The 27,248-nt window shown below is 42.3% G+C and overlaps 1 protein-coding gene across 1 annotated transcript in view; it reads right to left on the bottom strand.

Moving 5' to 3' along the window:
- LOC311268908 (polypeptide N-acetylgalactosaminyltransferase 10-like) overlaps nt 1–27,248 on the bottom strand; it is an 86,582-nt gene that overhangs the window by 41,903 nt on the left and 17,431 nt on the right. Inside the window, exons 2-4 of the mRNA XM_084372856.1 lie at nt 14,594–14,696; nt 13,073–13,211; nt 5,563–5,729 (exon numbers count right to left, since the gene is read on the bottom strand). Coding sequence (XP_084228982.1) covers nt 5,563–5,729; nt 13,073–13,211; nt 14,594–14,696 — 409 coding nt within the window. The remainder of the gene's footprint in view (nt 1–5,562; nt 5,730–13,072; nt 13,212–14,593; nt 14,697–27,248) is intronic.

Here is a 27,248-nt window from a genome sequence, read left to right as displayed (position 1 = left end):
CTCATGTGAAGAGATTTCCTTTTATCAAGAGAAGACCAGTTTCATTTTGTGCCAGAAGCACAATATGCGAGCAATAGAAATCAGTCCTCACCCTAACTTAAACCTCATGTTGTGGCTCTATCACATTATTTCCTATTCAGGCGAGAGGAAATATTGGTCCCTCTGCCTTCTCTGTGATGGATTCTTACCTTTATGATTGTTGAATGTCAGAGGGAATATAGAACCAGAAAGAAACAACAGCTGCTCTTTGATTGAGGGACTGACACTGAAACCTGACATTTACTGCTATCAACAATCTTCCACTGAGTAAAGTCAACAGTAAAGTTCAGTTAGCAACATGACAGCCAACAATCCCAGCAGTCACTGGAGCTGACGGATCTACTAGAGTCAGATTTAGGAGCTTTGTTGATCTGATCCCTGGAAAAGGTGGATATCAAACCCACTTACTGTAAACGAAAGGAAAGTCCAAGGGACAGAAGAGGAGAGAGAAACAGGAACAGAAGGAATGAGAGGAGAATAAAAGGGAACTTTAAATAGACTCAAACTGGGACGGACTGATGGTCATTTCCAGAACCTGACCGATATTATCAGACAATTTTAGCTCATTGCATATTAGACATTGGTATTAGCCCACAAATCTGGGTGACAAGCAGACATGTGACCAAGTCATTTGGTCTCAACCAAGTCTTTATTCATTTTTTCTTTTTTCATTTTTCCTTTTTGGTAACAAGTAACAAGAAATACTCGTGCAGGAATTCCAAACAAAATCTTTTAGGTAAGTTATAACCAGTGTCTCCATTAAGTAGATTTAGTAAAGACAAATGCAAGTCGGAAGATGTTAACACGCTGACATGACTTAATGGATAAATGAAATCAATTTCACTTTAGTGCACTGCAATTATTCTCATGTTTGCAACTCCACTGGTTCCAAAAATAAGTCCTACTGTATGTAAGTTTATGAGACAACAACTCTACTTCTCACGTATTTACCTCAGTAAACACTTTCCAAACAAGTTTACGGTCTCAACTTCTAGTTTCAAGTCTTCTTCAACACAACATGATGTTCATGTTGCTACCACAGCATGTCCTCAGGTTGTCAGTCACATCCAATCAGGATATCCTCCCCAGCTCCACACTGTCATCCAAAAAACCAAGAAGGAGACGGCCATAATGTCAAACTTGAGGCCTTAAAACAATAGTCCACTGTCCACTAAGTCCAACGAATGATGAGGTTGGAGTATTTTTTTCTGCAATTGCAAATTTAAGGGATCTTAAGCAAACAAATTATATTAATAATAATATATATTAACAACATATATTCATATAGTAATATTATATTGTTATCAGATTTATGAGAAGCTGAAACCAGGAGAAACAAAAGACAAAATGAGAAGAACATGAAGAAAAGATAACAAATGAGACAAGACTAAAAGTTTTCCCTTGAAAGGTGCTGAAGTTAAAAGAGTTAAAGGACAAAATCCAGACTCTGTAAAGAAACTGTTGAAAAAAAATCTCCCCACAATGGACACAAGGTGAGAGAGGAGACGCACAAACAAGAAGAGATGTCAAGAAATAGACAGAGGTGCTAAAGACGAGACATCAAGAAAAGACAAAAGAAGACACAGAGACAAAGAAGAGATTACAGACAGAAAAAACTAAAGAGAAACAAGAGGAGAGGAGGTTTGAAAAGAGACACTGAGGACGATGAGGGGAAGACAGGAGATAAAACCAGCAGGTTTCAGTGTTTGCATGTTATCTGTGAGTCACGGTTCTGCCTGAATGAACTGCTCCGACAAGCAGAGGTGAGCGTGGGCGAGAGACAGCGAGAGAGGCAGAGTGAGCGAGGAGGGATTGAGATCATTTTACATTAACAAGGTGATACGCATTGAAAAACAGATGAATATGGATGCAAAATATTGCCAGCTTTTAATTTCAGGTTTTCTGCACTCGCGTGGGCGGAAGGGGAAATTATTATCATCACTTGAAAATAACAGGTGAGATTTTTCTCCAAATATTATTCTGCAGAGGAAACAGCTTGTGCAGAAAGAAAAAAAAAAGTGTATGGGACCACTTTCCTTTTCCTTTCAAAATAACAACTTTGAAGGTGACTGTTGTTTTGTTGCCTGGCTACGTGCCGCTGCTGGAGACATCTGCCTGCAAAAACCAGACAACTTCTCTTTTCTTCTGTCAGAATGTTTGTACTGAAGTATCCAGGTTACAGATGGCCGACCACAATCCATCAGGACAACTGTGACGCATCGTGCTTTGATTCCTCACAGCAACCGATTCGACTTATCTTTTCTCCTTTTTAAGTTCAACATCAAAATAGCGGACGAGAATGGCACTCGGTAGAACGAACACCTCCGCCATGGTTCTACACTTGGTGGTCCATTTTTACCCTCAAACTTGAACGTCTAAGCTAACAGACACCGGATGCGTTGCCAGGTTGGAATGAGCAGTGTTGTACTTGTGTGAAGAGAAGTGGTGGAGCAGAGCTCAGTGGGGGATAAACAAATATAGAGACTGCCAATGAAAGCCATCTGACCCTCGCCTTGAATCTGATGATCCTCGACTCACAACCATCCCCGACTGACGCCAGAGCTCCTCACAGCTCCACACAGCTCCAACTCTGCTGTTCTGTTTTCTGTGCGTTTCTGAGACATAATGTTCACCAGAAAAACACCATCAAGAGGAGGTAAAACGGTCCACAATCCACCAGAGGCCCTCCTGAACCCAAAGAGAAAAGTTCTCCTTTCAGATACAACAAGAAGTCAACGCCAGCCCGGCATACAGATAAATATAAATCATCAGGTATCCTTTGAGTCAAATATGAATAGATGTATTAATTATGATTTTAAAAAGGAGAGAAGAGGCTGTTCCTCAAACGCCGCTCTGCAGCGAGGCTATAATTACACCACATAGAAGCTGGGTACTAATTAGCACCCCAGAAAATATAACTGCGCTCCGAAAAAACATCTCATCAATTGTTTATCGTCCTCATGTCGGCTGTGAGGTACCGAAACAAAACAGCATCATTTAATGTGGCGGTGCATCGGCGTTACAGAGCGAGCAGACAGACTGCTCATCAGCATCAGGGAAAAGTGAGGGATGTTTACCTCAGGCTTTATTACATGGGGCTCGTCTCCACGGCGGAGCAACGACCACAACAGTCATTTCGTATTTTCTTGACCTTGAAATTTGCGTTGCCCGTCTGTGTGGTGTTTTACTTCCTGGCATCGAGCTCACAGGTGGGAGGCTCATTCGAACGAGGAACCGCAAAACAAGGAGTTTTTACTCTTGTTGTCTAGTTTAACTTTTTATTTACATGTAGGAATCTTTGCTTTATTTTAGCACATTTGCTCCAACTAATAAATACATAGATACAGATGACTGTTCTGCTCCACAGCTGCCTCATGAAAAGCTTCTCCTGCAGCCATCTGAAGGCAGCAGGACTGATAGGTTGATAAATCTGCACAACGTTACACCAACCGACCGGTGTCCTTGATTAAATCTCCTGTAGATGACACAGGCTGCTGCAGAATAACTACATGCACACCTCTTCAAACATCAGACTGGCTGGCTTTAACTTAATATTCTGCCTGTTTCCCATTCAGAAACCACCCAAGTATTTCTGGCAGCCATTTTTCACTTGTATTTTTTTTAATCCATCTGAGAGAATGACGCCATCCACCATCGATTACATGTTGACAATCTGCCCTCGCTCTCCCGTTCCAATCTACTGACATTCGCACATGCATTAATGCACGTGCATGATTGTGATCCAGCCTCTCTGATTAAATGTAGGAATGTGAAACTATGATTTAAAAGTGTGATCATATAAACCGCTTCAACCAAACTATTATCTATCATGTTTCTAAAGCCATTGTACTGATAAACTCTGGTGCCGCTCTGCACCCTCCAGTACACGAGATTTCCTGGAGAAGCTTATTCTTCTTCATTATCAGTATTGATGTATAAGGTTGAGGTTAAATGAATGATATAATCCAAAAGAAAATGAAAAATAAGAAATAAAAAGGTTCAACAGTTTAGACACTTTATACATAATAAGGGGTTTTAAGTGCTGAATAGTTTGTATGTATTGTTGCTTCATGTCAAAGGTTTTCTGTCAGAAAATGTACTTCTTTTATGTGAAGTTTTGCTAATATAATAAAAAAAGATTCATAATATTGCACCGTTTTTCTTCTCAAAAAAACTCATCTGATCTATTCAGTCTTTGAACAGGAAAGAGGACTGCACGGGGATGTTCTGTGGTCCACAACAATAGGAATAATGCTTTGCCAGGTAGCATCAACTGAGCTGGAGACATCTCAAGGTTTGTCTGTGATCTAGTAGCTTGAAAATAAGGTCTAAACTTTAATCCACTGAATATCGGTGATGGATTACATATGGGATGTTAATGATGTCTTTATATAAAGGAGTGCATCACTGTGATTGGCTCAGCTGTTTCAGAGCAATGAGAGCAGCGATGTGACTGGCTCAGAGTGTCTTTATCAAATCACCACACTCTCTGCTTCATACTCTGCCCTCTGAACTGCTGCATATACATGAACCAAAACAGCAGTCTCATGTAAAACGAGGCCCCATGTGTCCCTCTGAAGCTGCAACACTGAGCAAAAGAGTCACGCACAAAAACACTCGGCACACACACGACTTCATTTCCTTTTCTTTCTTCCCTCTTCATATATTTTTAGTGCATTATTTAATATCTTAGGAAATGGGAAAGTGAGCAGGAAATTATGCTTCACACGGTGGGCGTGAACCGGGCTTAATGATGAATATCTTGTTCTCTCCTCCACTCAGAGCCCGGCGATAATATTGCACTTGTCCCCCCGATTTATTATGCAAGGGTTCAAAGCTGTACATTAACTCCGCAGTTCAGACTGATTAGGCCGCCTGTGTGTGAATACCAATCCAGGCCAGGAAGTTTTTTTTTTTTCTCTCTCTCTCGCTAACACAAGCAGGGTCACACGATGCCCTCATCATCACCATCTGTCCAGAGGTCACTGCAGCCTTCAGCTCCAAACACAATCCTGATATGATTTTCATGGAGCCCGAGAGGGAGCTTGATTTTTGTAATAAAAGAAAAATAAAAAAACAAAAAATGTCTGATACAGGTAATGTTCCCTGCTCTCAGGTCTTGATAATAAATGAACAACAGGGTGGGTGAGTGTGTGTGTGTGTGTGTGTGTGCTCGTGTGTGTGTGTGGTTGTGTTTGTTTCTCCCTCTCTTTGCTTTTGTTCCTGAACGGCTTATTATTTGTCCAACAGTCACCAACACTTGCAAACAAATGACTCAGTGTTTTGTGTGTGAGATTAGTGTCGGTGTGTGTGTGTGTGTGTGTGTGTGTGTGTGTGTGTGTGTGTGTGTGTGTGTGTGGGCATGAAAGAAGGAGACGGAGGGAGAGGATGCCGCAGTTCACAAAAAGTACTAGCAAGCTGGTACCGACTGCAGCTGTGCGCATGTACCTGTGTGAACGTGTGTGCGTGTGTGTGTGTGTGTGTGTGTGTGTGTGTGTGTGTGCGTGCGTGCGTCCTCGGTACCTTTGTCGCTGAAGTCGTCGACCAGGATGACCTCTGCTATGAGCTGTGGAGGAGAGCGGTTGAGCACGCTGTGAACGGTCCTCAGCAGCGACGACCAGCCCTCGTTGTGGAACGGGATGATGATGCTGGTGTTGGGCAGCTTCTCTCCGTACAGCTTCTGTTTACAGCTGCACAGAAACAACAGACAAACACAAGAGTGGGAAGAGTTAGTCATCCCATTTTCAGCCATGTTAGTGGTGCGGCTCGAGGGACGGACATGTTTGTTGGATCGGTCCAACATCTTGGAATAGTGAGCGAAATGTAAACAAGTATTGGATTCGTTTCTTCAGCCCTCCTCCTGAGGGACTGAAAACATTTAGAAACACAACAGAATGCAATCATTTACCAACAAACTGTTCACTGACGACAGCTCTCTGAAGTGTCCCTGAGCCCATGCAGTAACATCCTCTATACAATCATGTACTTGACAGAGTGGTTAACGTCGCCTCATCCTCGCTTGTGAACGACTGAGCCTTTGAAGGACGCTCCTTTCATACCCAATCACGACACCTGTTAAACTGCTGAACGATCCAAACAGGTGGTTCCTTTGTTGCTCCTGTCTCAGCTTGTTTGAAATGTGCTGCTGGCATCAAATTCAGAATAAACATATATTTACAAAAATCAATAAAGATGCAGATCATGCAAGTGCTTACATATTTTGTCTTTGCACTTTTGCTGATTGACCACATTCTGTTTCACACAGCGTCCACACTTTTTTGTATTCAGGGTTGGGTGACATTTAGACGACTCCTTGTCACCCTCCAACATAATTCAACGATGTGTTCTTCATTTACTGCCAACGTTACCATGTACCACGATGCCAGTGGTTTGCAAATACGTATACTAAAGCTTCATAAACATGCATCAGCTGCTCAAACGCTCCAGAAAACTGTTATTCTGAATCACAGTCTCTCTCAGCTCGTGTGCTGCCAGCTTTGCAGTTTTCTTGCTAGACTTTTTTTGCTCTTAACATCCCTTTAACAACAAGTTCATTCAAAAATCAACAGCCAAACAGAGACATGAAAACACTGTGAATGTGCATTACAATCGTGCAGCGAGCCCCAACTCCTTCGTCTTTGTTTTTGTTCTGAAAGATTTTACTTCGACTATTCAAGTATTATTTTCCTCAAAACACAGTTTACAAGAGGTTTACTCCAGCGTCTGGATCCTCTCTGTTCATGACATTTCCACAGTTCAGCAGCGTACAAAGGTTTAATGTACATTTAGATGCATAATGATGTGATGATAGCAGCTTTAAAAATGGCTGATAATAAAAGCTGGTTAGAGTAAATCATGTAGCAGCATCTGGAGCAGGCTCTGGCCTCTTTCTATTAAAAAATATACTGTATGAAGCATCTGTATGACCCAAAGCCCAATAAAAAGTGTGTAACGTTTAGCATGCTCACAAAAACAGCTATTCACATGCAACATGTTTATACTAGCTAACAGTAGCATACCGGCACGCTAAAGTTTGTGTTCCTTACATCAACCAGGAAAGAGAGACACAATGAATATGAGCACGTTTCATTGGTCTGCTTTTGGTTTTGTAGTATAGAAATGAAAGTTCAAATATTTGGCCACGACATACCGATGTCAGGAATGGAATTTATTTGTGTGTTTCTTTTAAAGTTTCAAATGTTATCGGGGAAGAAAACCCTCAGGCACCAACCTTTTCTTCTGTGGGTCTGAACCAGCCTCACCTGAACAATGCGCTGCCCTTTTTTAATAAGATGTAATGAAGCGTACCACCTGCTGGCTCGCCCTTCCATCCCGGCCTCTTTTCTTTCTCTCTGTCTGAGGAGTCAGCGAGGACTCTGTAGAGACAGTAATTATCTCAGAGTCTCTCAGGCCTGTCTGGCTGTCTGACACTCCCTCCCTCTCCCTCTCCCTCTCTCTGTCTCTATCATGTCACTCAGTCAGCGAGCGAGAGTGAAATGAATGAATGAATGCTGCTGGAAGGTCTCGGCCCGCTGAGGAGTGATGTGGCACCTGGCTGTCAGGCTCCTGTCACTCTGCTGTCACTTTGACCAATCAAACAGACACACCTGCTCCCCTCCACCATCCAGAGCATCAACCATGCCCCTGTCTGTCCTGTGTGAAGTGTATGGGTCCCTGTATGGCGGCTTGTTGTCGGTTCTTTGGAGGTCCAAAGCATCTCTGACAAGTCAGACTTTCACCGGCTTTTGTCGGTCTGTGCATGATTGAACCACAAACCGTGAACCCATCTCTCAAGCGCTCATAAATAAGATGCAAATGTTTTCTACCTGTTAACCCGAGAGTCTGCTTATCAAATACTATTATCAAAGATAAAAGGGATGGTTGCATGAAATAATGTCCTATCTTGCTACGCAACAAAGATCCTTAAGCAAAGATTGAGATTGAGTTCAATTCTGGCTATGATTGTGTGTCGGAGGCTGTCTCAGGCACACCTTTATAGCAAACACCGCAACTAGTTGTATTATATAAGGATAAATCTAGATCAAACTTTTTCTATTTGTTTATTTTTCATATGTTCGTGCTTTTGGCTGGTCCGGTATTCTAACTCGTAACCCTGCAGAAGCCTGCTTTCTGTTAAGTTTTCATATTTTGCTCAGAAAGTACAACAGTGTAGGTTTGACAGTAAGTCTGTAGGTGGAGAATGCATTCAGTGTTCCTGCATATTAAGCATGGATCCACAAGTTAGGACTGACGGGTCTATGTTTCCCCTCATAGCGACTGAGTTTGTGTTTGTGTTCACTGGACTCGCTTTGCATTTTTCTGAGGCTGACATTTTATATACTTTGACTGTAATTTAATGAAATGTAGTAAAAAATGCAAATGTAAAATGGCCAACAAGAATGATTATGTACTTGTTTTTCAAGATCCCCATCATCTAAAATAGAGTCCAACCGATATACGAGTCATGTTTTTCTTTTGACAGAACAAAAAGATTGCTGTTAACCTGTCAGATATCCGGCCTCGTCACACATCTTTGTGTTTGACAACCACAGTTGAGGGACCATTGCAAAAAGTGTGTGTTTATGTATATATTCTTTGTTTCTAAGAATATTGGCTGATATATTGATATCAGAATTGTTTCGACACCCTCAAGAACCCTTTAAAAGAGGCTCTTTACCGAACCAGCTGGGTCAACAAACTTTTATGAACATGGTTCCTTATGAAACCTATTTTGCAATAGTTCCTTGGAGCAGCATTTATGGCGCCGAAAAGAACGATTTTTTTGATAGTGCACCTGGGTTTCCTCTCATGAACCGTTTGCAGGAATGGTTCTAAAAGAACCTCTAGGAAAACGGTTCTTTGTGGAGACGTTTCTTCTGACATCAAGCTGAGGAACATTTGTGGTTCCAGCTGGTCCCGTCATTCTTCTGTGTGTATGTTTCCTCATTGAACAGCTGTGCACAATCAGCAGATTTAAAATGCTTAGTTGTTGCAATGACAAACAAACCATCACCAAACAGAACCAAAATCAAATGTGGATTGATCCATATGTCTTTGCAGAGTACATACGGCAGCTCAATCTTGAAAATGATCTATCAATCAATTAATTATTATCAATTATCTATATAAATTATCTTTATCTACAAAGGCTAATTTCAAGCTTTATGACTGGATATTTCACACCTCTGTGCCCCTCTGGATTCTCTCTTAACATCAGTGCTGAGAGAAAAGAGACAATAACTGTTCAGTTAACTTTAATAAAAGTCATACTGGATCTAGAGCTGCAGATATAATTTCATGGTCGATTGATTAATTGTTTAGTCTATAAAATGTCAAATGCTGTCCCAGAGCTCCAAGTGTCGTCTTCATTTCGCATCTTTTGTCCAACCAACACTCCAAAGCTCACGATTATTTGTTTACTTTCATAAATGACAAACAAAAGCAGCAAATCCTCACATTAAAGAGGGTTAGGGAACCAGCAAATGACGAAAGCAGTCGGCAGCTAATTTTCTTTTCCATCGATTAATTGACTCATCTTTGCGGCTCAAGTTGGTGCAAGATGGTTGGACGACTGTACGGAAACACGTGTTCACTGGAGAGTTCTTCATGAGTTGCATGATACCGGAGATGCAGAGATATAAGGAGAACACATAAAAAGTGCTTTCCACATGAAAGTGACAGCAGGGTCAAACAGAGGCTCTTGTCAGGTAGAAGGAAAGCGCTGAAGGCTGATCTGTGATGAATCGGGTCAGCAGGTCTGAAGCTGTTAAGCACACGATATTTATAGTGTCGCTGGTGTGTTTATTTTCAGTATGTTGTTCTTTAATGAGTCAGAGGAGAGCTGGAAGAAACCCAGCAGTCTGTACTGTAGCCTCGGCTCCATATGGCTCACCGGCTCTACAGCGGCTGTTATTTCACTCTTTATTCGACTAGATTTCGAGCTGAAGGTAAATCTCCTCAGACTCGGTCCTAAAAATGTAAAGACCTGGAACTAATTAGCTGCATTCAACCGCATTTTGCAGCATGTTTACTGACTAACATTTAGCATATTAGCTACAGTTTAGCAGACGTTGTTCCATCCATTTCTGGCTTTTTCCTCCATTTATCTGTGTTGCATTCGGACCAGGTTGAGCAGGTCAGCCCCTTCACATCCTCCTGGGGGGATCCTAAGGTATCCTCAGGCCAGATGAGATATGTATCCCAACAGCGTGTTCTGGGTCTGCCCTGGGGTCCCCTCCCAGTCGGACCGTCCCCTCCACAGAGACATATGCAGGACGCATCCTGATAAGATGCCTGCACCACCTCAACTGACCCCGCTCAACAAGAGAGGGCAGTCCCTGAGGCTGAGCCCAGCAAGAAGAAGAAAAAAAAATAACATAAATCTCTCCATTTTTTATCGGTTATTTATTTTTCTCTGCTTATATCAAATCTCATGACCTCATTTGATTGGTACATAGAGAGCTATCTAAGCCTGTGATAGACGGTGATGGACACACGGTTCGTCCAATCACCAGCTGGGCCTTTTTTTTTTGAAGTGTTTGCCCTTTTTTAAACAGTTAGTGGTGCTAGTGGAGCCAGATGGTTCTGTGTAGCCAATCATCTGGTGTGTCAGGTTAGAAAAGCTACCCAACATTTACATAGCACATTCATGTTCTCCCGTGGGTGAAGCCCTTCTGGTGTCTAGTCCATGAGCTTTGAGCAATTGCCAGCCTGAACGCAAAACATTGTAAACAAGATATCTTTTATAAAAAGATGCAGATCTCCAGGAGACGTGTTCCCTATTTACTTTAGTCCTCCCAATGCCATGGAATCTAGCTTTGAATGACCCCGTTGCCTTTCCTCTGACAGAAAAGATAATGTGTCATATTATGGAGACCGATGAACATGGTGGCCACTGGCGTCACACCTCACCTCTATTTTCATCCCTGTTCTTCATTCCAACAAACCCTCCATGGAAAATAACCCTAACACACATCTATCATGAGTTCTTCACACCTCGCTCAGTGCTCGCAGGGGAACATCAATGACGCTGATAATTGCTGTCAGGACCACAGTGTCTAAGAACATAGGTGGTGTTGTGTGGTGTGTAATCAGTGTCTGTCAGTGTAAAGCTGCATCTCTCCTGTGAATCGACCGGGCAGCTTGATAATTGGAACGATTGTTCCAAACGGTGCTTGTTGTAATGAGTTGGGACAGATCCAGCATGCAACAATAAAGGTGCAAACAATGCAGGAACTAGGGTTTGGTGTCGGGGCAGGACAGTCCACTGTTCAGTTCCTGCATTGAATCTGGCCTCTCTTCCAATAGTCAACCTTATATTGGGGGGTGGGGGGGGGGCAACCATCTGCTTCTAACGGCTGGGAGTTTGCTGGTTTTTCAATCCAACCTAGGAGTGCACCAGGTGATTCATTTTTCCTCTGCGGTTGATGGAGTGCCAATCTGTGAAATAACCTGCTGCAGTCTTTGGCTGGAATGAAAACCTGCAGACTGCTTGGCCCTGTGTGGCCTGTTCCTGCCCTCATTCAGAGGAAAACTGCTCACACAAACACAGGTGATTTATTTATTTCTTTTTTTTTTTTGTAGAGAAAAAAATGGCAGTTTTTCCTGAGATCACTGGGCGCTTTACTGGAAAAGTTAAAAGGAAATGTTTTCCATCTGGTCACCATTGCACCGTCCATAAAAAAGACTGATGTGGCCGATTGAGATGGGATAGAAATCACCAATATGCTCCATATTTCTCTTATTATTTACAGAGTCGTAAAATCTTATGACGAATCAACTCAGTGACAAATTTATGCTTGAAAATGAGGCAGGTTTTAGTAGATAAGTTACAGGTCTACAGTCTATCAATCACTATTGATTGGCATCTATTAGGGGTTGAAATCACCACTTTAATTACAATACTATATTATTTGAATTCAATTGACAACAACACGACATTTGCTAAAATATCACAAACTCCAGAAACAGCAATATACTGCCACCCTTTTCTGTTGGCCATTAAAAAACACATAAGTAATGAAAATATTTGTGAATTGCTTTTTGGCAGTCACCATTATTTGCTTCAGCCTATAGCATTTTATATTGCATAAATTCTTATTCACCGCTGGCTTACATCTCCTGACAGAACATCACAGCTGGATCTCAGCCTGCACTCATCATTTTTCAGCCTAACATCGTTGAATGAGAGCTGCTAATATCAGCGTAGTCAAAGCGACAAGTTAGCAGACCGCTGAGTGAGTTGTTGTGTTTGTCTGTTGACTCGTCTTTTCTCAAAAATCCAAAATATCTCCACACTGCTGATTTATTCCTGAGAGGAGAGTAAATATCCTTGTAGTCTTGTTCTTGGCTGCTTGATATTACCCGCCCGGCACTAGCATGGTTTGGGTATCAAACTTTTATGGGACCGACTGATTTGCCTCGATACTATCGTGTATAAAAAAATGTCTCATCATTCAACGCCAAATTTCACTGCCTTAGGAGTTAATCTCACCAGCATCAGTGAACCAATAAGCATGCAGCATGCTTGCTGTGCTGAGATCTAATAGTGCTGGTGATTGGCTGCCTCGAGGCATGCAGGACACAGACTAGGTCAGAGATGGAGCTCACCACCTATTGAAGAAGTGTCGAGTGGGAACCAGGGATATTTAAAAAATGAAGGCACATTTAAAAATGATGATGTTCATCGTTGAATCGATCCGGATTGAAGGATCATCACACCCCTGACATCTATTGCCACAGTTGCATCATGAAATCTGTATTATACTCTCAGCTATAACACACTTACTATCTATTGTAGATATATAAAGCGATTAGTAAGTCAAGATTTGTCCAAAGCTGACTTTGAAATTCTTGCTAATGTATCTGAAAACGACCTTTTTAATGTTGCCTTTATATCAACAAGCCGTCCAGTGGAGTAAGAGTCCAAATGCACTTGGACCAAAGTAGAGTGACATTTCATGTTCAAACTGGCCCCACCTAAATCTTTATCAAGCTCTCCCTCCCTCGACAAACAAACACACACAGGACTCACTTTGGATGGCGGATGTCTGGGACGGAGCGGTTGAGGGAGATTCGGTCGCTGACATAAATGTTGAAGCCGTTCTCCCTGTAGGCCTGGTCCACCCGGTCAGCGTCGGTCAGGGGGAACGGCTTCCCCTGTTCACCGTTACCTGCGTCAAACACACAAAATCAACATGTCATCACATGTAAGAGAAACTCAGACCATCATTTCCACCAACACTGTATCTCCTCTGCACACACACATATATCAGGAGTTACCACTTCCTTTAGCATAAGATAATGTGCAAAATCAAAGTTGAAACAATCATTTCTGGCAAACGAAAAGCAGCACGCCTTCAGGATGGGAGTGCCCTCACACATAACCGGGTGAGGAGGTTTTTGTTTTTGAGAGTGAACACAGATGAACAGAACGTATCGACATCAATAAACCAACAGAGCCATCTCACAGCCGATTGATGGGGCCAATTTCATCACAGGTAAAGTTTACATGAAACAAAAACCTTTAAAAATATATTTTAAATTATAAAGTTTAACAGAATTTAAGACAGTTTTAGTTCTTAAAGGTGCAATACGTAAGAATTTGACATAAAGAATTAGTTAAATTATAAAGAATAAGACTGTGAAGCAATAACAGCTTTGACGTTATGTTGAAGACATCTTTGTGCTTGTTGCAGAGATGTTTCATGACGTTAGTAGTATGCTAACCAGTGAGCCCTTGGCCTGAAAACATCGAGCTCTAATACTCTGACAGCAGTCATGGATGCTAGAATACAGTAAGCAGCAGTTAGCACCTCAGGCAGATTAAGACATAACATGAAGACTATTTTTTTTCCTCAAATGAGAGACACACTTACTGCACCTGCAGATCCATGCATGAAGCTACCGGGACTTTGCTTTTAGAGGATATTTAACTACCAAATCAAAGAAGGTACAAGAAGACAAAATGTTCAGTCGTGGGTTGAAGCTGACGTTTAAAATAACTAAATTAAACATGTGTTTACACCCCTGGTCTGGAGCAAGAGCAGGAAACCCTGATGAACCTGATGAAACATGATGAAATAACACTAAATCTGAACTCTAATGGCTGAACTGCTGAAGACAGTTTCATATTTTTTACAGGAGAATCAGGGACGTATGAAGTCCCAGAGGACAAAAACAACCCTCACCATTCACGGACATGCATGTTTTATTAGGCACTTTCCCTCCTAAAGGTAACAAGTGAGGAAAATAACTGAGACTTCCACGGCTCCTTTCAGGGATCAACCCATTTCAGCTAATTTACACAGTTTGTGTAGACGCTAATTTCCCTGAACAGAAAATAAAACTGAGTTGGTGATTATTGGAGCAGATATAACTGTATTTACGACGGCAGAAACTGCATTCGAGCACAGATTTACACCTCTGCTGGAGAGCAATAAGACCCAGAGAGGAATATGATTGTGTGTATAAATGTGAATCTTTCTTATGAATAACTGAACACTGCGTACCTGATGAATAAATATGAATATCTCTGAGGACGTTTGGACCTTACCTGATCGAGATGCATCTCTTTTGATGGCTTCATAGTTGTGCCAGTCTTTCCTCCGCACGCCGTCGGGTCCCACCTGAGCGTCCTTCCCCACCCGGTTAACGCCCTGCAGACACACAAACATGTAGAAAGAAGGTCATGAACGCTGTCAAACACACGGACACACTCCTTCATTTTGCTTTCATCGAAGCACCGTGCCACTACAGGACATTTCTGCCCGTCATCGTCCGAATGCACGGACGGTTTTAGATTGATTCCCATGCAGGAGTTGGGTTTTTAGATAAACTGAGGGACACTATGGAAGTCAATTTGCGGACTCTTAAAGCGTTCACATCACATTTACCAACTTGTTTATCGTTAGTCGTCAGAGATTATAGTTATTATCACAACACATGACAGGGATCATTTTGAAAATCATCTTCGCTGATGCTTTCAAGAACCATCAGGCCTCTGAGGGAAACATCCAATTCATGAACTGTATAATGAGAAAGTTAAACTGGAGGCAGGACGATGAGCTCACAATGAGTCACGGCCTGCTGCTGTTTTATCACATGACGAACACCTGACTGATCAAATCTGATCAATTAATTGTGATCTCATGTTGTCGGCAAGTAATAGTTTCTAATTAAATCCAAAAACATCGATAACAAAGAATTTCTTCATCAAGATCGATGCTTCACACAAATATCTCAAAAAACACCCTCACTCGCAAATTAAAGGAGAGCGAGAAGGAAATATTCCTGCATCTGTCTCTCAATCTGGATCCACACAAAAAGTTACTGTGGTCTATTCTGGGTCGAGATCCATCCTCCATCCAAGTTTGGAGAAAATCTGTTCAGCATTTGTTTGTGTTGTCCCGCTGACAAACCAACACACACACGGGTTCGGTGGTAATGATTATTTATCAAGCTCATAACTCTTTCAAAGAAGTGCAGAAATAAACTACAGATGGGCTGAAGAGCTGGTGAGTCTGTGTAAATGTAGCATGTACTATAGATTGGAAACTCGTTTAGTTAGAAATTGGCTTGTGACTGCTCCGCTGTTTCTAGGGCTGCAATTATTTTCACATTTCATTAATCGAAAAATGCTCGCTGCGTCTTCAAAATTGCTTCTTTTGTCCGACCAACAGTCCAAAAACCCAAAGACACTTAATTAACCGTCATAAATGACAGAAAAAAAAGCTGGAGCCAGCTCAGGTTCGACAGTTTAGATTGAAAAATGACTGAAAAACAGTCATTACTCAAACATAATAATAGCTCTATTTGTTTTGCAGCTGAATCTCAAGAGTCGACTGTGTTTGACTTTCCCCACCAGCCCCCAGTCTCCCACGTCAAGCTGCGGCGGTTCGGTCATCTCAAATGAATCCTCAACTTGTAGGAATCACTGAGAAATCATTTAAAATAAACACACTTTCCTGTAAATGAGCTCAAATTTGCAAAAACCACCGATGTGCATCTCCAGAACTGCTCCTCAGTTATACAACAGTGCAGCAGACACAATACGTTTTTTTTCCCCGGTACTCTGTCAGTATCAGTGTCAGCAGGAGATTTCTCCAGAGCATCAGACTCTCACTATCCAACAGCGTTATGCTGGGGGTTTATCCACAGAAAGTGTGCTCTTCTATTTCATGCTTGACGACCCTGTGAGGAGAATACCAATGCCGTGACGCACAGCTCTCCGCGGAGGCCTTATACACACACAACCACACACGTACAGACAGACGCGCTGCAGCTCGGCATACAAACGGCAGCGGCTGTTTCTTCTTCCACTTACTCATTCTGCACACCGAGTGACTTTCGGTGACTCTGCATCGTAAATTGCAGGATCACAGCACAATGGAGAAATAATTAGCTCAATGGTAGGAGGCAATTAGTGAAACACTTCAAATACAAATGGCACAACTGACTGCATGAAACACCGTGAATTATTAATCAGACTGCCGGCTTAGAGGAACGTGACACTGAATAACAAACCACTGTACAGTACGAACACACACACAGATTTGGCTGAGGGTCTTTGTATTGTTGTACTTCAATCTGTTTGAGGTCTGGATACTTTGTCCTGTTATCACTTTTTCAAAGGGTGGTTAAGGTGTGAAGACTTTGCTTTGGAGTTAGGAGTTGTGTTAGGTTAAGCTGAAGGTCAGGTTAAAGTGTAACATCACGTAACATCACACCAATCTGTCTCTCAGGACTCATGTGGGGACAAATCCGTCCCGACAGGATTAAGAGTACGAACTGACTGAAACGGAACAACATATCACGGCTCATGGCGACTAAAGTCAGACTGAAGTTGGCAAAATCTAATCAAAGGGGGCTTTATAACTCTGCGTTAAAGGAACATTAAAATGAAAACTCTGTCATTATCTCCTCACCCCCGTGCTGATGGAGCGTCGGGTGAGTTTCGTGGTCCACAAAACATTTCTGGAGCTTCACAGCAAAACAGAAGTTTGAATAAATAAATAAATAAATGGCTCCCTACGCCGTAGAAACATGAGCTCACACACGTCGAGGGGCGTAAACAACATCTTCTCAGATTGATTTGGGATCTCGGGGCTTCTGGAGACTTTGATCAAGCCGGACGAGCTGCATGGAGCCACTCATCGTTCATGTCTCAACCCTGTGTTGTTGTGCGGCTCCAGAAATGACACACAACTACTGTGGGTGAGTAGATAATGACTGGATTGTCATTGTAATGTGAACTATTCCTTTAAGACGTGATGACATATCTTCCCATACACAATACAAGAGCATTAATACAATGAATTAATGTGCCATTAGATGCAAAATTAGAAATAAATGTAGGAATAAATCAATTTATAAATTGTTGCATGAATTGATATTAGTTTTAATTTTCCTTGCTGCGTTTTCTCACTAATGTTCCATTTTATTTAATGATGTATGAGTTTTGAATACATTTATTTGTTCCTGTATTACTTTTACATTTCTTTATGCATTTCTAAAGAAGCAAAACAAAAACATGAATTCATAATAACCTAATTAATGGCGCCTACATTTAGCTTTTTTTTTACTTCTTTATGTATTTGTGACTTTTGCAGTTTCAGTCTTTCACACAACAACAACCACGACATGCGACATGTCTTGTCGTCGTGTCTCCGTAGCTTGTTGAAAAAGCCGCCAAACAAAACACTCAGCGTGGAAAAGTTCACTGCTGACGTCACTTTGCAGGCTGGATAGCCAATTAGCTTCTCAGCTGCAGCACATTACACAGCATGTTAACATACCTGAAAATGTCAGTGTGGTGCGGTTAGATGCTGCTGTGGTTCTCACTCTTCATCACCACTAACGCGCTGCCTGTCCGTGACGTGGACGCAGACACCATCACTCCAGAAACAACCTTCTTTCCCACTTTTGATAATAAAAACCTTTGAACAGGCTGCAGCTAATGATTATTTTCATTATTGATTCATCTGCAGTGTTCTTTAAATTAATCAGTTAATCATTTGGTCTATAAAATGTCAGAAAATAGCAGAGCTGCAACAAGTAATTGATGATTTGATTGAAAAGAAACTTAGGTGCCAACTATTTTAAAGACTAATTAACCACTGAAGTCATTAATCAAGAGAAAATGTCAAACATTTGCAGGTTCCAGCTTCTTAAATGTGACGATGTGCTGCTTTTTCTTTGTGAAACTTTGGGTTTTAGACTTAACGGACAAAAGAAGCAACTTGGAAACGTCACCTTGTGCGCCAGAAAACTGCAATGAGCATTTTTCACATTTCTTTTTCACTTTCTGGATGTCAAATGTCACAACTTCATCATGTCAAGCTATCAGATACTTTGACCTATGACCACCAGTTCATCCTTGTGTCATACGAGTCATATTTAGCCCGCTGTGACATCGCAGAGGCATAAAAATGTCCATCCCAGGTTCTCGTGGTCTGACGTCATGTCAGCCCAAAACCCAGACACACTCAGCTTAATGTGATATAAAGCAGAGAGAAGCAGGAAATCTCCATATTTTAATGGCTGAAAACATCATTTTCCTTTTTGCATTGAGGAACTACTTTAACAGTTACCTGATTATCAAAATAATTGGCTTTTCCCCTGTCTGTCGATGGCCAGGTCTAATTAACAATCCATTAAAAAAAACACACGAGTACAAAAACGGAAGACTTAATGTGATTTCAGTGTCCTTGAGCAAACTGCTTCTGATGGGTGAGTTGGAAAGATGGACGCCTTCTTCTCCCCCAAAGTAAGTAACTCACTGTGGGAAGAAAAAGAGTGCCAGATGAATGTAATGTTGAAAGACAGTGACACTTTACCATCTGCTGAGGAACTGGCACTGCTGAGTGGATGAGTTTATCTGTCATTCTGGCTGCTTTTTCAATTTCTAACCACCACATGTTAGACACACACATACTGTACGTGGCAGTTTGCACAGACGGGCTTAAATATTTTCGCAATTATCTGAGCTTGAAATGAAACTTGGGTCAGTGTTTATATTTTAGGTTATTTCACATTTCCCCCCAGTTTAGTTTTTTTCAGTGTTTATTTTAAATTCACATTCTCCTGAAAGCTTCTATATGCGCCGCTCCTTTAAGCTCCTCTGCTGCATCATTCCCTCCGTGCAGCATCCGACTGTCTGGGTCAACCTGACACACAGGAAACCTTGAACACCTTCAGCCCGTTTGTGTGATGAATGTATAAGTTATTATTCCATCCCGTTGCTGTCCTCCGCTCCGGCACAGAGATGCTGCATATGAGAGCCTAATACAAAAATCCATTCAGCTTCCTCCTCTTTTCTTTTATTCTTCATCCTCCTCACCTCTCTCCTTCACCCCCTCCACCACCACTCCTCCTCCTCCTCCTCTTTCTGTCACAGGCAGACGCCCTCGGTGTGTCACACAAGGACCTGACAAGCAGCAAGAGTCCGTCTGTGCAAATTTATACTAAAAAGAAGCGCGATTGTGCCGCCCCATTTCCTCCTGATTAAAATTTCAGCGCACGTCGCCATGATATTCCTCTGGGGCTTTTCTCGCTGCTCGACGAGACCTTGAAAAACAAGACAAGGAGAGAGGGAAACTTTTCAGCTAATGTGTGCACATGTTTAGTTTTGTGGAAGCAGAACGTGGGCGGGTGAAAGTAATTGAGACGGACAGTAAAAGACGATGAGTACGAAAAAGACGGAATAATCTTGAGGAACAGATGGGAGACGGGATCGCATGTTTGAAACGTAAGTGGGGTAAGACAAGTAAAAGGACTCAGCGATGGAAAGGCTTTAAATTCACAACACACTCCCCCATAACAGCCACTTGACTTGACTTGACTGGCTGACAGACAGGCAGCACTAAAAGCTCATTATAAACTCAGATCTGCAGAAACTGTTGTCGAGACATTTCTCTCAAAAACAAAAATGTTAAACTACTGCTGGCTCTACGGGAGAAGTCAGGTAATTAGCAACGGATTCATCCTCTCGGGACCATTAAAGCTCCAGTGTATTCTGATATCTTTATAATGTGTCATACAGTGATGCATGATAAATATGGAAATGTATATTGTGGGCTATAAATCGGTACAGGTTAAAATTATAGCTGATAGAGGGACCTGATATTATGAAGCCAAATGGCACAACAAGTGCAACATCTACTCACTTCAGCACAGTGGTGGCTCGGAAACTGGGTTACATTTTAATAACCACAGGGGGGACGGAGGAGGAGGAGGAGGAGAAGTAGACGGAGAAGAGGAAGAAGAAGAAGAAGAAGAAGAAGACGGCTAATATGAAATCATCCATTTCTTCTCTCTCTATCTTCACCCTCAGCTGTGAATAAACTGCAGTTCACATATTTACAAAGACACAAAGTTGTTTCCTGACGATGTCGATGAGCCAAACTGTTCCCCAAATATCTTCTGACAAATAACTCCAGCTACAACTATCTAGAAACACCAGTCTTCACTGTGTTTAGCTGCTCAGTTAAATATTTACATCAGTGTGCTCGCAGTCCCACGAGGAACAGAGCAGACTTTAGAAAAGACTGAGTGAATCTTTCCACTAAATACAAGTTGAAAAACAACATGCATTGTTGATCAGGAGACAGATACTGTGAGCATGAAGCAGGAGATGGGATTCTCAGGGAGGCGTCAACATCATTTTCATTTCTACGTCAGTCCAGTTAACATCCACACCAAATGGAAAATCGGTCCGGACCCAGCTCCTGGGTCATGTCGCATGTTGTAAATTCTTACATGTACATCTCTCTGTACGGCAGCGTGAACGGACACCGACAGGGACATCATGGTGCACTGAAGTACATCGCATAAACTATCTGTGGCTACAGAGGTTGGCTGGTTGCTTCTAACACATCATTAATCCATCACTACTTTCTTGTTCTTTCATTGAAGCACTTTTAATAATAAGATACTAAAATAGTCACAATATCCCATCTCATTTCTACATGGTCAGATTTTAAAAAAATCTCTGTCATTAGCAAACTCAACAATACTTTTTGTACAACAGGTCCCCATGTAGCCCATCTCTGATCACTCTCACGTTCTTTTACTGCATCATTTATAATAATTACCTACTAAAGACATGAAATATGAGATGACGGCAATAGAAAATAAAGAAAATATTTAAAGTATCCTACAGTGATGGATCCTGGTCTCAGATTCATAACCACAATGTCCCAGCTTGAACATTTGTTACATTCACACCTCTAAAATGTAATAGACTGACTTCATGATGCTTTTTTCAGTTCACTATCAGTGAAGATGAAACTACTACAGGAGGTGAGTGTTTGATTCTCTGAAGGTTTCATGTTGTTTGGTTGAGTCCCAATTTTCATTAGGAAACACACAATGTGTTCTTGAAAGCAGCATTTGTTTACAATTAAAGCTCCATGGGGTAATGTGCGGTGCAGTAAACATAATGCAGGATTAAATTCACCAGACGATTCCAGCTCCATCTCCGCCAGCTCATAAGGATGCACATTCACAGCCGCGCTGCCAGCCCAGATGAAGCTGAGCTGAAAATAAGGCAGCGGCAAACACAGTCATCTGTTCCTCTGCTGTACGACACAGCAGAGTATTACCTTCCTCTACTCTGCTAATCACCATCATCAGAAAAAAAAGCCGAGGCTCCACGCTGCCACAAACTCATTCCACTCTGGGCACTTTTCCGCTCGATTAATATTCAAGACACAGCACAAACACTCTGATGGGACGCTGGAGGAGCGACACCGCCATCCACACAGCGCTCTGTTGTCTCCATCCAACGCGCTCTCATTAACTGACGGGCCACGAAAATGTCTCATGAGTGACACGACAACACAGAAATGCATCTTTGGAGCAGAACACACATCCTCGCTAAAAAGTAGAGAAGCAGCAGGAGGATGGATGGATGCGAGCAGAGCCGAGAGGACAGGGATGTAACTCGCGTCACCTGGCAGCGTGATCCCTCATTAAATTTAATGCAGCCTTTTAGTGGTCCATTTAACTGATGACAAAAGGCCACATGTCAGTCAGTGTTTGCACACGGATTCACAAAAGACAGACTGAGAGTGTCAGTTAACAAATGAGCGAGTCTATATGCGTAAGACACGGAGGCAGGCACGTGCACGCCGCCTAATCTACCTGAAATGAGATATTAGCTGTGTCCAAACTCAGGTGTCGTCTCCTTCAGAGGACACATCCTGCTCAGAGTCTACAGAGCATTCGCTATAACAAGTGTCCGCTGTCAGGGTACACTCGATCAGAGTCCTGCCACATCAGAAATGACATGTTTATAGGTGTTTTGAGCCGTGTTTTCAAATGGTTTTCATCCATCAGCAAAGACACAGAAAAGCACCAGGAGACAAGTTCAGACCCTGGCTTGTTTCTCACCTCTACATAGCTAGCAGTTAGCCCATCGCAGTGCATTTGAATGTTGGATTGTTGGTTTTGTTAAGACACAGAAATAGTCGGACAAAAGCCCAACTTCATCATTAAGATGTGAGGGGAGGGGTCTTCTGGACCTATCAGACTCTCCGACAGGCACTTCTGACAGCATATACTGGCTCGTTTAGTGTCAGTAACTGATGGTGTATTCTGGTTGTCCCCGTTACCCCGTCACCACTCCTATTTTCCCAGGTCCTCAGGTCCGGTAACAGTGTGGAAGAGATCACAACCCCAGGGGGAGGTGGGAGGTTTGTGTGCCGGCTTTGGAAGGGGATGCAAAGCAAGTACTGTACAGGTAAACCACAACTCTTACAGTCCTGACTCAATCACAGAAGAACACATTCACATGTTACACATGTTTTCAGATTCAGTCTGGATTACACCTCCTCAGGATATATTCTGTCCAAAGTCCGTGACAAATAAATACTGATAAATCCTCTTCAGAAGAAAGAAGCTCGTTATAACTGCAGAACAGCACAGTTGTCTCAGTTTTGCCCCCCAGTGTCAGCCTGTGAAAGCCCCGTGTTTAACCCATCATTATGTGTGTTTCACCAGTTAGAGTTAACTAAACTGTTAAAACGTTGCATGTTTTTGCTTTTGTTACCTGCAGTTTAATATAGATTAATATAGAACAGTGGTTTAACCAGCTGTGGGTGTTGTATAAGATGTTACATGACTTTATCTGCTAGCGTGTCCAAAACAATTGCTTCCTGTGTTCGTGATGTGATGTAACCGGTGACCGATGTTGACCTAAATGCCAGCACCTGATCATTAATTAAAAATGTGACATCTTGACTTCAAGAGCTCACCAGAAGCGTTTGAAGAGGATTACGGTACAGTCAAGGCCACATCCACAAGTACGGATTCATTCTTCTACATTTGACAAAAGAAAGCGACATGTGGAGGACTGAACTGCTTAGTCATAATGAAATATATCCAGTCTCGTAACGTGGACAGCACCTGAATGAGGACATTATGAGAGGCACTGAAATTGCAGTCAGTCGCCGGTCCGTCAGTTTTTCCTCCTGGTGACCTCGATGGAGGGATTTGCAGATTATAAAGAGCCTCTCTGAAACGCTGGCTGCCTAACCTCATTTCCATGCTGCTGTGGTCTTCTGTTAATCTGCCCAACAGCAGATTATGTTTGCTATTCGGTCAGATGGGGGGGGATTGGTGCTGCTGCTGTGAGTTCAGGCTCTCAGCAGCTGTTGTGGGACATTACACAGTTATACAGCACCAACATGCCAGACAGACATGGGCCGAGTTGCGGTTCCACAGGGACAGACGTAGAGCCAACTTCAAGTTCAAGTCTCACGGTTACAAATCCACCGATGGCTGATATTAAGTGAAAATACTTGCTAGCTGTTGGAGTATTTTCTGAATGGTCTTATGGCAATATTACCGTCATCCATGAATGGTACCTTTAAAGGTGCTGGTGAAAGGAAGGAGCTCTGCAGAGTAATACAAAATATTTTTTTCTCTCTTCCGCTTCTTTACAAATTAATTTCCTCGCCCGCTGCCCAACACCTTCAGGCATGAATGAGGCCCTGAGGCATGAAGTGGACACACAGGAAGCGACGGGGGTTTTCTTTTAAGAGCAACCACAAAACACACCTGTTTCTTTTCCTAATTTTCAGAATTTTGTAAACTTGTTTGCTACATCCTTTCTGTAATAGCTGTGTTTTTAGCAGTTTTGCAGCGGACTTTATAACACCAGGTCAGGCAGGAAGAATATCCACTCAGGCTGCATGCAATGTCTACTGCATTTGATGTGAGGTTAAAGATAGAGCTGACTAAAAGAAGACACAGTTTGCAACTTCCCTTTTCTACTGAAGGAGAAAAAACTACATACAAGGAAAAATGCATGATCTTGGTATGTACAGTCTTTGTTCCCTGAAAAAATTTATTACCAAGTTTACCTGAAGGTCTAGAAGTCTAAATCAAGTGACGCTCTTCCAAAGTAAGTATTTTTTTAGACAAAACTTCCTCTGAGTTTTGAGTGGATGGATAGTAACTCAAAGAGGGAATTGTGTACCACATTGTTTATTTTCATGGCAGATGCTGACTTGATATGTCTGATTAAGACTACTGAATCCTCATGTTAGCTTATGAATATAATTACATTGGACGCACATTTGGAAGGGAACTCCTAAACGGGAGGAATGATTACTGCAAGGAAAACCTATTTCAGTGTAATGTCATATGGACAACTGACGGTCTGAAGAAAAATGGTGAACATATCCTTTAAGACTGGAAAAATTAGACTGATTTAGAAGTGACAGCTTCGAGTGAGATTCAATTTTTGCATGCAACAACACAACAGGGTGTCCACAAGCACCAGACACTTACATTTAGAGCTTTTCAGTATCTTTTCAAGTGATTTTTTGACCAAATTTAAGCCTGTTTTCTGGTACTGTATGTGGTACATATGTGGCCCCATGCAGAGGTCGGTATTATGTAGGAATACGGTTATTTGTGTGAGTTAGAAAATCAGAAAGTCTCACTGAAATGTAAGAGAGACGTCTTAATGAATGTTGTACAGAAGATGTCGCAGTCTTGAGGCTTGTGTTTGATCAGTCAGTGATGTTCAGTCCTGCTGGGCCGGTACTAACCGGGCCAAGGGACCTACTACCTCAAGTGTGCTGCTCAGGACCCAAAGCTGGAACTACATGCCTGCAGTCGAAAGGCGGGCGAAAAATCAAGAATGTGTAAAAAGATTCTCGGGGCTTCATGGAAACATTTTCGTTGTGGGAAAAGTCCTTCTGACTCTTAGCTGTAGCTGCTTGAATTCAATTGAGCGCTGACTTTTCATACATGGCCCATAATCTTCTTTCGGCAAGAACTTCAGGCTGCCTTTGGCGTAGTGGAAGAGCCGATAAGTAAAGAGATGGCCATTCATTCTCTGAGGAGGATGAATCACATCACCTTAGGTCAATACTTCTCTTTTCTGTTTCCTCACCTCCTGCTGTGAATCGACAGTATCTTTGAGCGAGAAGACGAAGCTTTTTCTGTTCTTCTTTTCTTCCTCTCCCCGTTCTGTCAGATCCAACTCGACCCCGGGGGACGCAATTACCTGTCTTTCCTGTTCCGCCTCACCCCCTGCTCCTCCTCCACCTCTTCCCTCTCCTCATCCACTTCACAGACGAGTCAATTTGCCCCGGCTGTCCTGGCTCATCACACAGAAACATAAGCTACCAATCCTCACCTTCTAAAAATAGTTCACTGTACCACAATGCCTCCACCTCCACACCACTTACACATCCAACAAGCTGTTGATCCAACCGCAAAGTGAAGGTGAATCACATCCTCTCCTGCAAATTGGTTTGTGTCATAGTTTGGATTTCTTTCTCTGATGCTGTCCCTGAAGAAGTCCGACTGAAAGCAGGAGAAGGAAGTCGTTTGTTTTCAGATAAAAATCACCCTGAAGGTGTGATGATTCAGTCTGCAGTACAGAGAAGGACAAAGCAAGCAACAAAATCTTAGGCAAAGGGCAAAGGAAAGGAGAAAGAACTTAAATCGTTCAGATAGAAAAAAAAACAACCTTCGACATCTTTAAGAAAAATGACTACTGGCAGCGACTGTACTGCTGTATTTCTCTTAAACCCTCAGAGAAACACTGAGTTGTAGAAAAGCCAGTTGGGAGTTTTGACTGTAGATCTTTTCCAAATCCCTGTCCATCCCCTGTGCACCGGCTTCACTGCTCCTTGCTGCTCGAGTTGAGGATCTCCGAGCGCAGATTGAGGCGCTGAGACCTCCCTGGAAGACGCATCCTGGCGGGGCTGCCACACAGCGTCTGATCTCCCGACAGGAGTCATTATCCAGAGCTCTGCTGCGACCAGAAATACCAGGCAGAGGACTGGACAAAGGCCACGACAGATGGCCGCTTGTCTGACTTCTGCAGGCGCAGAACTGTGCTTAATTCTTGGATGCATGACATGCAGACGCAAAAAAACTGGCAACTTTCATGTTGTGTGAACAGCTTCACCCCTTGGAGCATGTTTACTCTGCGAGTCGGAGTTTATCTCGCTGTCATCAATGCCAACAACAAGCCCTAACCAAACCGACTACAGCCCGACCGATTTGTATCTGTGAAGAAATATTTTATTCATGAAAGCTATATGAATGTTTGACGACAATACAGATGATCTGTGTTGTCATTATGTGTTAATTTGATGTTGCAACTGCCAAGTATCCAAAGGGATGAAGGTAGCACACACACCCTTCTTCAGGACGGAGTTGACGAATTTCATTTTCACCAATTTATTCTGTCCATTTCAAACCACATGCTAACGTTTCAGCCTAGCGGCCTTCATCAGAGCATGAGAAGTCGTGTCAGTTATATACAGGGGCTGGCATGTGATGAGTTCAAGGTAATGTCACATATATCTATAGCCTTAGATACAGCAGCACTTAACAGGACAAACAGCCCCCGATGCAGACAGTAGGTCCACCACTTGTTACCACTTGCCTCATTTCTACATTTTTGTACAAACCCAGCCTCGTCTATCAGGTAAAAATGAGTTCAGGTCGAGTATCCACGCTCCAGTGTATACCGTTTATGCACGTTTTCAAAGATCCCCCAACTGTGGTTACCAAACACTCCAAAAGATGTAAAAGAGGCAGGATATTTTACAGTTTACATTAAACTAACCCTAACCCTAACCCTTACAATAAAGTGCACTGACACTGTAAACTTCATGTGTAATTAAATACTTTTTAAGGTTCCCAAGCATCTTGTTCTGCATTGTGTTTTGTTAAAATTG

This window comes from Pagrus pagrus (genome assembly GCF_965226575.1).
Source record: "Pagrus pagrus genome assembly, chromosome: 14".
Classification (NCBI taxonomy): domain Eukaryota; kingdom Metazoa; phylum Chordata; class Actinopteri; order Spariformes; family Sparidae; genus Pagrus; species Pagrus pagrus.
Note: the sequence above shows the minus strand (reverse complement) of the source record. Positions and strands in the feature narration are given on the sequence as shown.